This window comes from Camarhynchus parvulus, chromosome 20, assembly GCF_901933205.1.
Source record: "Camarhynchus parvulus chromosome 20, STF_HiC, whole genome shotgun sequence".
NCBI classification, from domain to species: Eukaryota; Metazoa; Chordata; class Aves; order Passeriformes; family Thraupidae; genus Camarhynchus; species Camarhynchus parvulus.
This window is the reverse complement of record NC_044590.1, coordinates 5,356,418-5,374,078: the sequence shown is the minus strand read 5'-3', so window position 1 is coordinate 5,374,078 and position 17,661 is coordinate 5,356,418. Positions and strand designations below refer to the sequence as shown.

The 17,661-nt window shown below is 50.1% G+C and overlaps 1 protein-coding gene across 1 annotated transcript; it reads right to left on the bottom strand.

The window, feature by feature from the left end:
* Positions 1-226: 226 nt before the first annotated feature.
* SLC17A9 (solute carrier family 17 member 9) lies at positions 227-17,412 on the bottom strand. Its single transcript, XM_030963119.1, has 13 exons — positions 17,276-17,412; positions 9,332-9,529; positions 8,258-8,397; positions 7,523-7,622; positions 6,444-6,574; positions 5,541-5,637; positions 4,528-4,624; positions 2,491-2,578; positions 2,161-2,195; positions 1,509-1,624; positions 1,040-1,095; positions 502-531; positions 227-390 (listed from the first exon to the last, which is right to left on the bottom strand). The coding sequence occupies exons 1-13, from the start codon at positions 17,368-17,370 to the stop codon at positions 227-229; spliced, it is 1,347 nt and encodes a 448-aa protein (XP_030818979.1). The 5' UTR covers positions 17,371-17,412.
* Positions 17,413-17,661: the final 249 nt, after the last annotated feature.

The following is a 17,661-nucleotide window of genomic DNA, read 5'->3' as shown; positions in this document are numbered from 1 at the left end:
TGGATGGCTCTGCAAGCCACCAGCTACAGCCCTGAGCAAAAAAAAATGAACTCTAAATTTCTTTTCTCCCATGGGCTTCATCCAGACCCATTATGTACTTGGTTTCAGCATATTTTTTCCCATTAAAACACCTAAAAAAAAAAGTAAAATGTTCTTTGGCACTTGTGCAAGAATGATCCATAGATGTGACAGTCTCCTGTCCTTCAGCTGCTCCTTGGGCTCATCTCTAAAGATCCACATACACAGAGCCTGTGTCCACCCTCTGGGCCTCTCCAAACAGGAGGAATGTGCAGAGCCCAATGCTGTTCACAGCTGCCACCAGGTTGAAAACAGAGATCCAGGAGCCAGTGGTCTCAATCAGGTATCCAGCCAGGTACACACAAATGACACCTGCAGACAAGAGGGAGGAGAAAATGCAAACAAAGGCTCTGGGCTGGAGCCTGCCCTCTGCAGGGAGAGGGCTCCCCAGGAAAGGAGGAGGTGCAGGAAAATGTACTTTACCTAGGAGGGCTCCTCCTGTATTTGCAACCCCTGGAAAGAAAAGGTGTGAAAAGAAATTGTGAAAACCCACAGACATGAGAGGTTTCATCACTGCCACCAAGCCCTGCTCTGCACGTTGGGCAAAATGCCTTTGTGACTGTGGAATCACTGACTGGCTTGAGCAGGGATGGACCCTAAAGCTCAGCTCATTCCATCCTCCTGCCATGGGCAGGGACACCTTCCCCTAGCCCTGCTCCAAGCCCTGTCCAGCCTGGCCTTGGACACCTCCAGGGATCCAGGGGCAGCCCCAGCTTCTCTGGACAAGCGACAGAGACCAGAGACACAGCCCCAGCCCAGCCCTGGGTGCAGCAGAGCACCTCAGAGAGGCACAAAGGCACCTTGGCGGTGTCACCTGCCCCAGCACTGGCAGGTTTGTCACAGAAGGAAGCTGAGACTGCACACACAGGGCAGACACCGCCCAGAGCTGCCCCTGCTCAAACCCTGATGCTGCTGACCATGTCCCCAGCTCTCCAGCACAGAAACCCCACAGAATCCTTACCAAAGAGCAAGCCAGCACACGAGGGGGCCAGGTCCTGCACGTTTACTGAGATGCCACTGGTGAGAGACAGAGGGGGAGATCAACGGTTGTTTGAATGGAACATGACTGCTTTTCCATCACTTACACATTTGATTTGTCAAACACAAGGAAAGCTCCTGCATAAGAAATGGCACTGGCAGGAGAAGCTGAGAGGAAAGCAGGTGAGTACCAGAAGGAAAACAATTCAACTCAAAGTGTTCAGAGGGGCCACGATGCAATTCCCCTCCTGCTCCATCTCCCTCCTACGGGCTGGTCCAAGCCCTTCCATGCTAGAGGTTTGCTGGATTATTTCCAAACTCCACCAGCCTCACAGGGTCCCAAAAACAATGCTCAGGAAAGTGCCAGTTCTTGTTTTCACAGCCAGATCTCCTCCAAGACCCCAAAACGCCAAACGTGCAGGGGAGCTGAGGGTCCCCATGGCTCTCCTCACCTGTGGTTGAAGGTCTGCAGTCCAACAGAGGCTGAGGCAAACACTATTGCTTTGCAGAAACTGGAGGTCTGGCCCAGGCACAAAGCAAAAATGCTCGAGACACCAGAGCCAATGACCTGGAAAAAAGGGAAAATTAAACACCACAGCACGTTTTCTGCAAGAAGAAAGCAACTCCTGCCACGAACAAACTGTTCCTTTTTCCAATGCCGTGAGTTTGTGTGCACCTTGTGCTCCTTTTTTCCCCCCTCAATGTCCTTCTGTGTCAGAGGTGTGTCCAGAGGGATGTGATGCTGCAGATCAGAGGATACACTGTGTTCTCACCCAGCATTTCTATTTCTGCTCACCCTTGTACTGCTACTTCCTCAGTACCTAAGGGGTCATTTGGGATGACCAGGGACAGGCTGTGCAAGAAAACCCCTTCAGAGCACTCTCTGTGCTCAATGCTGCCATCCATCCAGGCTCTGTTCCTCAGCAGGGTTTTCCTCTGCATTTCCTTTCACACATCCTGATCATCACCAGTTAATGTGCAAAGGCAGAAAATCCTGTTTCCATCCATAACCCCCAACCCAGCTCCAATTAAGGTCTAGCCTGCCACATGATCAGAGTTTAAGTGGTAACTCAGGTACCTCTCCCACAGCTCCAGCTCTCTTACCTGCATGAACTTACGAATGGTGATGGTTCTGTACCCTGGAGAAGAAAGAGACACCTGGAGTTAAGCACAGCTCACCTTGTTGCCCAGCCAGGAAACTACAACATAAATAAATTTCAGATGCCCAGATTTCATCTCCACGTGAATGAGGTCAAAGAGAGCCCCAAACACACCGATGGGATTTGGACACTGGACAATTTATTCTGCTTTATATCAGAACCTCACATTGTCTATTTGCTGGGTCTTCTCCCTACCAACAAGCCCTCCTCCTCCCACCCAGCTCCTCTTCCCACATCCCATAAGAGCTGAGGAAAAGCCATAGAGACCTCTCACCTTGACTAATTAAATGATCAGACAGAAATCCACTGAACAAGCTCGTCGGAATTGCAACCAGCCAGGGGACTACATTAAACACCCAGCCCTGAAAAGAAGTGAAAATCAAGAGAGATTTGTTGTCAGAGCTGAGTCTTGTTTGCAAATATTTTGACAGTCTGTGGTACCTGTAGAAAAGAGAAATGATGAAGCACTCAGGACTTGTTGCAGCACCTGTACCCCCTTGGCAGAGCCAGCTCGCAGCTGCACCGTGCTCCACTCCAAGCTCTGTGAGGGAGCACGTGCATCACAGCCTGTAGCATTTGTAGATTTGTTGTCTTTCCTTCTTCCCCAGCAATGCTGCATCCAGAGGAGAGGCAGAAAAGTCTGGGAAAGAAGGATTAAACATGGCAAAGTTCACTGCTCAGCAAGATGACGTGGTGGGCAGCCACAGAGCCCTGGGAAGCTCAGTGTGGGTTTCCTGTGGGTCCCCAGCAAAGCTGCTGGCAAAATTTCCAGCAGCTTCCAGCTCATTAGCAGCATTACTGTGTGAGGCTGAGGGAGCAGAGCTGGATTTTCTAATGGCAGGATTAGGTAACACTATGAGTACCAACATCCTCCGGCCCATTTTCAATTAAGTGAGCTGCAGCTGTAATCACAGACCATTAGTGGTCAGCTGGATTACAGCTGCTCAGGGGCACTTTGGTGCTGAAATCAGTGTGGGCTGGGCTGGATTTCATCTCAGCTGGTTGAACCCACTCATCCATCCATGCACCCACCACCCCCAGCATCTCCCCCTTTGCTCAGAGCCCATCACCCTGTGGGCGCATCTCCCCTTCCTGTCCGGCTTTGGGATGTGTGGGAGGGCTGAATGATCTTGGGTTTGAGTAATCCTGCTAAAGATGCTCCTGGAAGTCACACCAGGGTCCATGTGCATCTTTCCATGCCTTTGAAATCTGGGTCTGGGTCATTTTTGACAATGTCAGCCCATGGGCTCTGTGGGGTGGTGCTGTCTGTTAAGAGCAGCTCAGCACATCAATCCCAGCCTTGTCTCATCCCACAGCCCATCACCCTGAGCCAAACCCTGCATCACCTTCACTCAGGTGGCCACAGGCAGCTGCCCAGCTCACCTGCAGCAAGGGATTTTGGCCAGCAGGTGACACAGGTTACCCACAGTAGGGATTATCAGCCATCCTTTAAAAAAAATCAAGCAGCCTCAGCCCGTTTTAAACAGCACAAAACGATTATCAGCTGCAGGAGCACTCTATAGAGCATCTTACATAAGGGCACCATGATATAATGCTTAACAGATGGTAAATTACTGCTGCACAAGCACATTACTCGAGGTGCACAGATCTTGTCACAACAATATGTTTGCTGGTTTAACACATGATTTTAATATAAATATCAAGTATGCCATAAAGAGCTTTACATATGTAATATGAAAAGGCATTTGTAAGCAGCTCTGGAAATTGTAAAAAAGCTAACAGCGCCATTGTGGGGGAGACTGAGTTGCTGAGAACAAGATGAAAATGCCAGTTCTCAGCCCAGATCAGTACTGCCTGGCTTTCTGAAAAATGGGAGCATCATTTGTGCTGAGGAGAGGGAAGCTTTTGTAGTATTTTTGAAGCACACATTATTGTTATTAATGGTAATTTTAATTTTCACAGGCAGGCCTGAGCTGTACAATGTTAGTCCAGTTAAAAACCCTGTAAAAAACTAGGAGTGAATGGTGGTTATGTGCAACAGCATAATGTCATGAGCTTTGTGCTAGTTGAAAATTATCTTTTCCTCAGAAGAAAAGCAGTCTAAAACCCAATAAAACCTGCTCTTCCCTGCACCCTTCAGCATCCCTAAACAAGCAGCTAGAAACCAGCCTCTGCAACCTGGAGAGATCTCCAAAAGTATGAGCAGGGGTGCCACGGCTCCAAACCCCACAAGGAAACCTCCTCCTGCTCTCACCAAATCCCTCTGCCATCATCTTCCTCATCTCCACCCCCTTTTGGCAGGCACCCAGCACAGCCTCCTTTGAACTGCAATGCTTTGGAGCCAACCCACCTTGGAGTCGGGAAAAGTTTCCTTAAAGAAAGTCGGCAGCCAGGAGAGCAGGGTGAAGAAGGTGCTGGCCGTGGAGAGCTGGGCGATGATGACAGCCCTGCAAATACACAGCTGAGAGGGAACAATCAGCAGTGACAGGTCATGCTGCCTGGGAAAGGAAGGGCACTCCAGGGGTCAGCTCCTCACAGAAACCCCGGAGATTTTTGTCATAGAGAGCTAACTCCTTTCGGCTTCCTGAGATTTTTGTCACAGATTTTCAGCTCCGGCTGATTTTCAGCTTCAGTTTGTCACTGCTTTCAGCTTTCTCCTTGCAGCTGGTTCCTTGCTGCCCCACCGCGCTGCCCCACCGCACAGCCCCGGTGCCAGGGAGGTTAATTGAGGCACTAATTATGCCACTGCCTTTCCCTTCCAGCCCTGCAGGAGCCCTCCTGCTCTGAGAGGTGTTGTTTAGGGTTTTCTAGGGATTTGTTATCGGCTCCATTGCTATTAAAGGCAGGAATGGGTTTGCTGCCCTGCAGCCCCATCATCCTCCTCCTCCTCCCTGCCTTAAAACAGCCCCTGGGAACATGCTTGGATGAGCTTCAGTAGCCACTGCAGCATCCCAGAGGGAAAATGGCCATTAAAAAGATGTTTGGCAGCAATGAGAACACAGCCCGTGCCACCCAGGGCCCCTGAGCAGCACTTGTTAGGAGCCCATTACAATCAGCATTTCCAACAAGACCCGTGGAAAATATCCCTCTGGAGGGGCACAGAACTCATCCAGGGGGAACAGCCTGGGAAGGAGAAAGATTTGCCAGCAACATTCCAGCCTGACAGTCCTGTGGACAGAACATACACCACCTTTGCCAAGATTACCTTTGCAGTTCTTTATTTATACTGAAGGAATTAGAAAACTGGTTCTGCTTCTCAAATATATAAGTAAGTGGACAAAAACCACAGAGGCAGAAGAAATAAGCCCAGAGAGGAGAAAAGAGAGGATGCTGCCAGCCTGGCCAATGCATGCAGCTGCCTACCAGATCGGTGCCTTCCTGAACAGCTGCTTCCAGGGAACTTTGGTCTGCTTGGGCACTGAGAGTCCCCTCGTTAAATAGTTCATGGGGATGGTGAGTTCTGCAGGGAAGAAAACACCCCAAGGAATGCTGTGGTCAGTAATTACCTGTGCATCCCTGGGACACTGCTGTACAACCACTTGTAATCTCCTTCTAGCCCTTGGTTTTTTGGCTCTACCAGTGTTGAATGCTCATGGAAACACCTTGTTACACTGACCAAATTTTTTCCACACCCCTTCCCAATCCAGCCACCTTCACTCATGTGTTTTATCTCTTTTATAATGAAACAAAAGTCTTTTGGTAGAGATTGGGTTTGGATTCTGTGCAGCACCAGGCACACACCCAGCTCCCACTGAGCTGGGCTCCTACATGCCACACTCACCCTAATAATGCTGTAGCCAGGTGTAATGGTTTGTCCATATGTGGAATTACTCCTAGGCAGTTATTTGGGAAGAGATATTGTGGATTAACTGGTTTTTAAAAGCTCTGTGTGCAGATGCTCTTAGTTTGGAGTAAGTATCTTGTCCTGCTTTAGCTTAATCCACTTTGAAGATCATGCTCTGTTTTGTGTTTTCACTGGTGCTTAAAGAGTACTGAGGAGCCAGATCAGGCTCTCAGCAATGATATAATCCAGCATGGGACTTGAAATAGGAAATCAGCATTGCAAGAGCTCAAATCCTGGTTTTTGGGTTGGGGATCTTGGGTGAGACACAGCGTGTGTAACAGAAACATCTGAGCAAAAGGCCTTTGTGTAAAACCAGGCATGATCTTGGAAACACACAGGATTTGCAGAAATAATGGAGGGGAATCACTTAGTTCTCAGATCCCTGGGAGCACTGCCAGCCCCAGGGATGCAGCTGGACTCACCTTTCTCACTCAGGAGGTATTTGCAGGTGCAATAAACCCAGAGCAGAGTGAGCAAACCAGAGAAGTAGAAAACACTTTCCCAGCCGTACCAGTCCAGGAGGAGAGATCCTGCACCACCAATCAGCAGAGTTCTGCAAGGGAAAGCACTCAGATTTACTGGCCTGGCTGAGAGCTCAGACTGAGCACATCAGTGGGAGACTGCCCCTGGGGTCAACACTGCTGTCACTGAACCACAGAACCCTAAAATTATTTGGTTTGCTTGGGACCTTAAAGCTCATCTTGTTCCACCCCCTGCCATGGGCAGGGGCACCTTCCACTATCCCAGGTTGCTCCAAACCCTACCCAAACTGGTCTTGGACACTTCCAAGGGATGGGGCAGCCACAGCTGCTCTGGGCACCCTGTGCCAGGGCCTCAGCAGCCTCACAGGGAGAATTTCTCAGTCACTGCACGTGTGGGTGCTGCCACAGTCCCACCTCTGCAACCTGTCCTGTTCCCTGGGTGGCATCTCAGGCCAGATCCTCAGTGGCAGGAAAAATCTGAAAGGAACCTCAGCCTCACCTGCCCCTCACTGAAAAATGGTCACTGGGGAAAGAAAAGGAGGTTGGTGGCGTACAGTATCCCATAGAATGTTTAAAGCAGCAAAAGAAATGAGAACACTGGAAAACTAAGTGATTCAACAGAGTGATATTTCTATTCAGCTTTTAAGCAACCTTTCCACTTAGAAAGGAAATTCTGATGGAGATAGCAGAGATGGAGAAGCTCTATTCTTCCCATCTATCAGAGAGGACAGGTGACCAGTGTCAGGCTCTTCCTACTGAATTGGGCCGTTTCCCATAGTAATTAAATGCTGCAAACAGTCTTCAAAGTCTGGTTTGAAAAGCAAGAGAAAACAACACATAAATCCTTGGCAGGCAGGACAGCAACTGCCTGAGGCTTCCTCAGCTGCAGCAGGAGTCCTTGAGGACCCGTGGATCCACATGTACTTTGGGCTGTGAGTTTTGCCTCCAACTATTTAATGGCATTTCATCAGATGGGATGTCCAAAGCTGTCACTGCTGCTCAGAGGCCTCTGAACTCACCCAAACTGGGATCCAGTCCCCACTGTGCTGTAGGTGAAGGCTCGCTCGCTCTCCCGGACCCTCTGGGACAGCAGGCTGGCCAGGGATGGGAAATACACCCCTGAGAGAAACAGCAGCAAGGCAGGGAGCAGTTAGGCAAAAAAAAACCCCAAATTTAAAAGATCCAGAATGAGCAAAACAGTGAGACAAAGCAGCACAATTTTTGGCGAATTCAAAACAGGGATGTAGAATAAACTGAGTGGATCCATCGCCATCAAAGGTTTTTTTGTGCCTTCTCCGTAATCCCCTTTCATCATCACACTGCTACAGTAAATCCATCAGCGCCAAAGCACTTCCCAGTGCTGCAGCTTGGCAAGAGGGAAGGAAAATCACACCAAATTATCCAAAAGTTTTGGCAAGGGCCAATTTTCTCCGAGTGTTTTTAAGGAGTTTTAAAATGTGGAAAACCAAACACGACCAGAGATGATTTCCAAAGCCAGCAGCCCCTGTCTGGCAAAGAGATTTCTACCGGGAAATGACTTGCCAGTGACTTTCTCTAGAAATGTCATTGGTTTTTCCCATTAAGTTCTGGATGTGGAGGCTGTTTTGAGGCAGAGAATTGCCCAGACACCCATGGGAAGGGTTCATGCACTGCAAACCACAGGACTTGCATCTCAATGTGCTGCACATGAGCTGCTGTGCAAGGAAGCCCCTGGACAGACAGACACACAGACACACTCAGGACAGGAGTCTCACCTTGCAGCAGCCCCATGAGGAACCTGGAGGAGGTCATAAAAACCAGATGGGCTGAGGTGATGTGGGTGAGCAGCGGGGTGAGGACTGTGAGGAACCCCCAGGCTGACGCTGAAAGGAGGAGAACTTTCTCACCTCCTATTCTGGAAGACAGAAAACACATTATCAAAGACAGCAGGGCAAAAGGGCAAAGTCCTCCAGTTCAGACTCAAGTGCCCTTCCCAGTTTAACCTGTTTTTAAGAGCAACCTTTTGGTCAAACCTGTTCTTCTCTTGGCCCTTGGGGAGTAGCTCTGACCTTTTCCCTTCCCAGCTCCTGCCAGCTCTGCCCATCCAACTGATCCCAGAGATCTCACAGCACTGAGCCACTCAACTCTCTTATGATGATGAAGGGGAAGCCCAACTGCTGCCACCATTCTGCTTCTCTTAACCAGTGATGCTGCTTTCCATTTGCTCTTTTGCAATCCTCAGCTCTGCCTTCCACCATTCAGGTTTCTCTGGGTGTTTTCTTGCAAACTCTTAAGGATCTCAATTAAACAGCACAGTGCACTTCACAGATAATGCATCCCTTCCAGGCATGTGCTCCTCACAAAAGATTTCATAGAAAAGCTCTCTCACTAAGAATAGATTGGCTGGGGAAAGGGACTCAAGCAGGTAATGATTCAGATCCTCCCTTACAGCCAGCTGGGGAAATTGTTTGCTTTTTAATTCATATGACACAATGGAGACAGTTTTTCTAAACATGATGGAAACAGTGCGTGGGGACTTGCTTGAAAAAAGACTGCAAGAGAATATAGGGCAGAGAGACTGGAAGTGCTGAACTGAAAACAAAGATCACCTGTGCAGATCAAATCAGAAAAGCTGTATTCACAGAATCCTAGAATCACTTGCAGGGATGAGACATCCACAGCTTCTATCTGGCCAGTCTAAAGTACCCACATCCCTTCTCAGCCAGAGCTTCTCCCCATGGACACACTGGACCCTCCACCCCATCGCTGGGGTCTGGAACTGGAACTGAGGGGTCAAAACCAAGCTAAGCATCATTAAACCAAGAAAACATGAGAATAATTTCCAGTACTGGTCACTGATGTGTCCTCCAACAATCTGTGTCAAGCAGTATCCCCAGAAGAAGCTGCTGAGCACGACACCAAACTGCTTCTTGTCCCAGTCGAAGTAGGAGCTGAGGGCCACAGCGCAGATGGGCACGGTGACACGGGCACAGTACAGCAGGCACGTCCCCAGCAGCAGCATCGCCGTCCACACACGGCATTCAGGCCTGCAGGGAGGGACAGGAAGGTGGGAAAGGGCAGGGGGGATGCTGGACCCCGTGAGTCCCTGCACAGCCAGGATTGAGGGGTCAGCTTGGCCTTGCCAGCCGAGAAGCTGTCTGGATAAAATGAAGGCCAGCACAAGTCCCCGGGGCACAGTGGGGCTGACACAGAGTGTATCCCATCTGCTGGCTTTTAGGAACGATGCCAACTTCATCCCAAACACTATTTGACTCCAGCAGCAAATGTCTGTCCATAGGCTGCAAGGTGGAATGGGCTGCTTGGACATCACTGGCTGCGGATGGAGGGAAAGGCAGGAAGAAACATGGTTTGTTTGGTTTTTTACCCCCAAACAAGAAACTGCTCTTTAAAAGTTAAGGAACTGTTCTTTAAAAGTTAAGGATAACAAAGGAAAGGTCAGGGCATGACGTTGGAAGCACCTGCATGAGACACACCTCTTGGTAGCAAACATTAATTATTTGGCATTTCTACCCATTCCCCAAGGGAGGTGATTTGTGTGTTACCCTTCCTAAAAAGGAAGGATATGCAGGAATTCTTTAGAGAGACAAGACTTGATGGGCCTGAAGAGCTCAGAGAGATAAACAAAATAATTAAGCCTGGACAGATAAGAAATTTTAGATAATAAGAGTGAAAATATGTTAACAGAATATATATTTCTGGTGTGTGAATTCTCAGCCTCAAGAAAAGGTCTCCTACAGGAATAAGTGAGAAGCAAGTCAGTGGTGGCTCCTGGAGCAAACAAACACATTTTGCTGCAAATGTCAGGTAAATCCTTCTGCCTTCCCTCAGCCATGCCACTTTGGGTGCCCCCATTTGCCAGTGAATTACAGAGTTAAAAGCTGAGTAAGAACATCCACTATTGGTACTATTTGTGTTTGATTATTTCTCTGCCTGGGGCCAGAGCACAAAGCATGGAGCTAACAGACTGTGCTCCAGAGGAATTCACTGTACCAGGGCAGTAACCTCTGGGCTTTCCACCCTGCTAAACACAAACACCCTCCCTGTGGGAAACAAGCCGGGTCACCTTTTACATCAAACAGAGAGCTGGTTTCTCTGTACTGGAATGATGATAAATGTGGGTTAATCCCACACAGCACAACCCCATTTATAAAGGTGTACATGGGCCCTCACAGCGGGGAGGTGAAGGAACAATGAAAAGCAGAACAGGTGAACCTGCTGGAGATGGATTTATTGCTGTTTCCTGACAGGGCAGATAAGCAGCTCAGGGCTAACCTCTGGCAGGAGGAACTGGAAGTGTTTCAGGTGGTGTTTAGAGGGCTGGAACTGTTGTTGCTGTGCACACGCACGAGTGCACAAAATAACACAGAAACTGGCAAACCTCACGTCTCTTTGCTGGAGGAATGAGTAACCAGGGCTTGACCTGCCTCAGTCATCCCAGCTAGCTGGGAAATGCTCTCAGAGCCCCTCCTGGGCTTACCCTGAGAGGAAGTTATCTTCAGTCATTTCTCCATTTGCTGCAAAACCAAAGGTGGGCTGGTTTTTAACCACCAGCCCCAGCCAGTTCCAGGAACAGCAGCTCCACTGACTCCAGCCTGCCACAGAAAAGCACAGGGAAACCAAAGGCTCCAGGACACTGCATGGCTGGGTCAGAGAAACCCCAGCAGGACAATACAACAGGAGTTTTTGGGTATAAATGTCCCACCAAAGGCAGAGGGCAGGTGGGGATAACCAGCCATGGAAAACCTTTCAGGGATGGGATGCTTCCAGGCACAACTCCTGCCTGCCCTGCCCAAATGGCTGCTGCCAGTCCAGGGCCATGATCTCTGTTATCTCCAAGAGCACAGCACTGATAAATTTGAGCTACTGAACCTGCAACAACCGAGGTGATGGAGTAAAGCACGGCAGCCAGTGATGTGTGGAGGTATTTTCTATTATTTAGCCGCCAAGATAGTTTGTAAATTGTACTTTCCCTTGCAGCAAAGGGAGACCTTTAAGAACTTTCACTGGAGTGGGGCTGAGCTCTGTCTCTCCAGTCATTCTGGGGTGTGCAGAATGACCTGCAGGTATCCTAAAAAGCACAGTGGCATTTTAATACCAGATCAACAGTTCTTCCTTTATCCTAAACCCTGTATAACTCTGTAAGGTGTAAGAGGGAGAGAAAAAGACCTGAGCATCTCAAGGATGCTTTACTCCATTTCTCTCAAGAAGCTTCCTCTCCAACTGATGTTCTGGCAAAACTCCAGGGATACATTTTTCTCTTGACTTTTATTTTTATTCCAAAGTACTAAATAAATCTCTGGGTGTATGACACACTCTCAATGTTCTCTTTGACTACTACTCCATTCTATATTCTCTTCCTTTATGTTTAATTACATCAGTAGGGATTATGCTCACAACAAGTGGGGAATATAATGATGGCTTCAGACTACCTCTTCCTCTGTAGGCAGCACATCCAGCTAGGAAAATCCATGCAAAGACTATGAGTGTCAAATGTAATCAGTAGCTGCTCACACCCACCTGGAAGCATGGCAGGAATGATCTCCCTGCAAGGACAATGACGTGCTTGCATCACAGGAAAGAGCTTTGTAAATGCATTTTCTCCTAATTATAGTTATCACAGAGGCTGCAGATGACTCAACGTTCTGCTCAGTGCAAAACAACAACAGCAGAGGTTGCACAGGAGGAACCTGCACTAGCACAAAGACAGGAATTAAACCCCTCCTTTCAAAGCTAAGGAACAGTGACAAATCAAACAGAAGTTTTTGTGGATGACATCAGCCATCTGAGAAGTGAAACCTCACCAGGGGTAACAGATTAAATCTAACGCATCCACTGATGAGGGAGGGAGACAGAATGTGCTGCAGATAACCAGCCTAAGTCAGAGCACAGGAAATCACAGCCACTGCTGTCACTGGTGCCACCAGCCTGATTCCAAGCATCCCCCACCAAGATCCCTGGGCCAGCCCTCCACACCACTGGCAGGGAATCTCTGGAGTTTGTCTGGAGCCCTGAACTGATGTAACCTGGTGCTGAGTGATGGCAATGGCTCCTCAGTGCCCAGCCTGATGTGCAATCCCCTCCTCCCCACCAGAGACAGGCGCTGCAGGTGCATCCCCTCCTGCACATCACCGAGGCCTTCTTCACTGAGCAAAGCAGCCATGCAGCCAGAAACACTTCCTATTTCACAAACCTCCAACCACCACCCAGACTATAATTAGCCCAAGCCCTTATGACTCTTCCTGGGTGGCTTTTTGAGCAGCCCTGTCTGATGTCCCTTGGTTCTCCCCCTCCAAATGCAGCCTTGGACACTGGGTGGAAATGGCTTTGCTTCCAAGCATTCCCTGACTTCCCTGAGACCCAGCTCCCACCAACCAAATGGATCCCCCAGTCAGGGCACAGTGGTTAGGATGGATTTTTCAAGGATGCCTGAGATCCCCAAAGGGGCAAAAGCAAGCTGAGCTGTCTGGCAGTGCAAGCAGAGCCAGCAGCACAGGGTATCTTTATTTGCAGTGTGTTTTCCTGCTGGAGGAATTTCTCCAGTAGATGCCACAGAGCAAATATTTATTCAAATTTTATTTCTCTTGACTCGCCTCCCTCCTTTCCCCCGGTCTGCAGGGCTTTGGCAGACACTCAGGTCACTGTTGAGATGGACTCTCTGGGGCTCAGGCTGTCAATTACATCCCAGTTTAGCCCCTCCAAGGCACGAGTCAGGACCTCCAGGTATTTTCAGGTGCCAAGAGAGCTGTGTTAGACAGCACGACTACGAACAGCCTGTCCCAGCTACAGCTCTTGGCCAGAAGCCATCTGCAATATCTGTGGGTGTTTTCCATCACTGGAAGAAGAACTGGGAACTGCAGCTCCTGATCTGCACAGGATGGGCACAGGGACCATCAGCAGAGCACAACACCCACCTCCCAGGGAGGGCATCTCTACCTCAGCTCCCCTCTCTAAAAAGAGATCAGAAACAGCTCCTGGGAGATGCACAGAGAACACGTCAGTGCAGTCACCCCCTGCGCCCCCAGCCCTCCCACTGTCCCAGCCCCCAGCAGGGGACACTCCCCAGGCCCTGGCAGGAGCCCTGGGCAGGATGGGGAGGAGCCCACACGGTGGTACTGAGCTCCCAGCCACGCCACCAGCTCCAAACCCAGCACACCCAGCAGCCCAAGCTGGGCCACCCCCACCCAGGGGGATGTCCCCAGCACGGGCAGCTGGTGCCTGTGGTCCCCTTGGCAACCATGGTGTGTCCACACATCCCTCATCACCCATTCCCGGGCCCATGGGATCATCCTCCTTCAAAAACACTCTTTTCCAGCTTACCTGCCTATAGCTGTAATTTACAATAATCCCCACCACAAGCAGGACTGACTGACGTGGCACCAACACAGCAGCCATGCAGACACCCCTGTGCCAGCAGATAATACCCCGGTTGTTATTTTTAACCCTGTTTGACAGTCCTTTCACTTCTCATTCTTTGTTTTTCTCAACAATTTCTCCTTCAAAATCTAACATGCTTGTCAAGAGAGAGGCTTAGAGTAATTTTCCCCCCTCCTCAAGCAGATTTTGTCATGCTGTAGACCAGCTCCAAGCTAATGATTTGTCACTGTCAAAACCAGCTTTGGGGTTTAGGGGAGAGTTGTTGGATTTTTTTTTTCCCAATCCAGCTAGCAGCCAACAAGAGCAGCACAGAGGACACAGGGCTTTTTTTCCTGGGAAAGCTGCTGGCTTCCTGTCCGCCTCCTGTGCTCAAGCTCCCTCCACAGAGCTGCAGATGGCAACAAAGTGGTGTTCAGCAAACGAGCTCTGGGTTTATTCCCTCTCTTCATTTCTTGCTTTCGGCAAAAGCAAAGATGAAATTAAATTTCAGCAGCTCATATGAGCTGGAAGTAGTTGTTGAGTCCAGGTGGAGGTGGTGAGAAAACATAATAATAAAGCAGAGGCATGCTTTGCACACTGATCTGAGGGCATACACGGATCAGCCAGGAATGAAATGTGTGCCCTGCTTATGTTTTCCATGTGAAAAAAGTTCTCAGCAAGGTCACTATTAAACGCAGGAACTTGTAAAACAAAAATCCCAACCACTAAAAATACCCCAAATAACCAACTAAAGCTGCAACATCATGTTGACAAAAGATGAGGGCACAGAACTCAGAAATAAACAACTGACTGTTGTCTCTGGGCAAAGATCAGGTGACTGGAGATCAGCCTGTGGCCGGGGGTAGGACTCTTTTTATCTCTGGAGCTTAAAGAACCTTTTATAATCACCCCTTGTCTTCAGGTGTAGCCGGAGGCTGGGAGATGCAGAGCGGCTTCGGGAGTCATTTGCTTTCTCAGGGCACAGTGAGTTTTTCCTTCTGCATTTCTCTCCTGGAGGCACCATCCAAAATGTGAGCCCCACATCCAGTGCTGGATCTGCTGGTGAGTTTGTGTGCAGCCTTTAGCGACTGATTTCTCTTTTCACTGCTTTGGTCTTCCCTCAGATAAACCAGAAATGCTTAAACACATCCACTGCCCATGGGGTCCTGCTTTGGCATGTTAGGATCATCATTAAGAAATGTTCTCTAACTGTCCAGATGTGCTACAAAAGCATGAGGGCTTTTTCAAGCCCCAAACAGGAATCCCCAAGTGCTGCTCTTGGAAGAGATGTGTGATAATGGAGCCATTGGAAACCTGCAGAAAAGTTTGGGAAAGACAGGCAGGAGAAAACACAAGGCAAGAAGAGTGGAAGAGGAAGGACAAGCCAGTTGGAAAAAGGAAGGAGAAAAGAAGAGGCAGCGTGAACAAAGATGGAGAAATAAACCTGCCAAGATAACTGTTTATCTCTCCTTGCACTGACAGATCTTGGAAGGCTGCCTGGCATGTCTTTTGTTGGAGCATGAAAGGAGAGCCCATGTCACTTCCCCCACTTGATAACACCTTGCCCCCATGGCAGTAACTCACTACTTGGAAAATATGAAAGTAAGTTATTTATTTGCGTATACTGTTCACAAATTGTCCACTAAATTCACTTCACCCAGTGAGGTACTTTATACAACTTGACAAACCTGCTCCAACGATCTGGTGGCTCATTCCCCCTTCTTGCTCCTCCTTACTCAACCTCCACCTGCCCCGTTTGCTTTAGGCCATAAAACCTCCATAAAACCTCCCCAAAGAAGGGCTGTGACCACCTCTGTGTCTACACTAAACAATGGGGACATGATCTCAGCTGCTGTGAACTACAGCAATATAGATAATGATCTGAGGTGCCTTAGGGTTATCCTGCTGCTCCTTCCCATTAACAGGATTCTCTCAATTATCAGCAGCACTTAGCATGGTCAGGGTCACTTAAAATGTCTGTCTTGATCAACAGGTTGTTTTCATCCCTTTTGTTTTGGAAAGTGTTATCTATGTTTTGCATTTTTCCGAAGAGATTTGAGAAACAGGAGAGCTTGTTCTGGTCAAATGTTTTTTGGGTGTTTTTTTTTTTTCCTAGAGGAGAAGCCTATAAACTAAAGTTTTGCCTCATGAAAATCTGGTGTGTGAGCTCCCACCATTCCCACTTCTCAAAGACTTAGAGAAAAGTTAGCAAGGGGGAGACAGAGAAGGAATTTTCTTAAGTGCTTTAGGAGGAAAGAACCTTCAAATGCTAAGCTCCTCTGTGCCAAAGGTCTTCTTTAAGACCCACCCCGTTAGTCAGGGTGAGCGTGGATTTGATGAGACATCCCGATCTGTGAGCGCAGGAGGATTCCCCCTCGGGACAACAGTTCAGAGCCGGCTATCAGCCTGCTGCCCCTGCAGAGAGCCATGGATGAGAAAAACCAACTCATCCAGGGGCAATCCATCCCCCTGGTCTCCTGTTGCTGTGCTTTGGCACGGGTGCCACCTGTCCTGTGGCTGTCCCGCTGCTCTCCCGCCAGGCCGAGGTCACCGCAGTGTGACCCCAAGGCGAGGGGAAGGGGGGAGCCCCAGGGCTGGGCACCACGGCGGCAGCCGCACATCAGCCAGCTGAAACCGAGCCAGATTCCTCAAGCACAGGGATTCCCAGCTTGGAAAAGCCTCTGAGCATGAATTCCAGCTGCCCCACTGGTACTTTGGAATCATCATCTCACCAGATGGGAGAAGGGGCTGATCCTGAGGTCTTGGTGCTGGATGAATTTGCCAGGGCGGCACAGAGGAGCAGCACCGGACACCGGATCGCCCTGCCTTTGCCTGTGCCCCTGCTGTTAGAAGTGCTCACTGGGGGTTTAACTGCATTTTAAGTATTTTAATGACTTTGCATCAAGAGCAGTTCTTGCTGTCTAGCTGCTGCCCAGCTCCTATTCCAGACTTTATCTGAATGAATTACTATCGCCAGTACAAACATCCCCACTGGAACACTTCGATAAGAGCCTCATAGCGGTTTTGTGTTTGATTCACTGATTACAGGCCAGAAATAAGCTCAATAGTTGTTTTTTCCCCATATTTTTTACAGTAATTCCCTATCTTCCCCCTTCCTTCTACCGTCTTTGCTGCAGTCCGGAGGAGTGAGACAGCGGGAACCGCCGAGGGCGGTGGGACCGTGTCCCTCCAGGAGGGCAGCAGCGACACAGGGACAGGAGGATCCCGGTCCGACGGGGAGCACCAAGCTCCTCCGAAATCGCCTCTCCGGGAGCGCTGTGGGCCGCCAGACCGCCTCCATCCCGGAGCCGCATCTCTCCCGGGAGCTGCGGGGACCGAGGATGCGGGGAAGGCACCGGGGAGTCCCGGAGATAGATAGGAAGCGCTTTCCCCGGGAGCGGGAGCGGCTCCATCCTTACCTGGACCAGTAGGGCTCGGTGCCGCCATCCCGCCTCATGCCGTCGCGGGGGCCGCTGCCCGGGGGCACATTCCTGCCGCCGCCCCCCGCGGCCATGCGGGCAGCGCCTTCCGCCTCCCCGGCTCACATCGCGGCCCCGCCGCCGCTCCCTCCCCCGCCGGGCCGCGGCCACGTGTCAGCGCCTCCCGCCGCCCCCGCCCGCCGCGCCGGGAAGTCCCGCCCGGCCCGGTGCCGGTCCCGCTCGGCCAGCCCCGGCAGCCGCGGAGCCGGAGGGCTCCGGAGGGGCAGGTGCTGGCACCGGCGAACCGCGGGGTTCCGCTCGTTCCCTCTGCTCCGGTCATTGCTGACACCCGCAGCGGGCACAGCGAGGGCACGGAAAGGGGACGG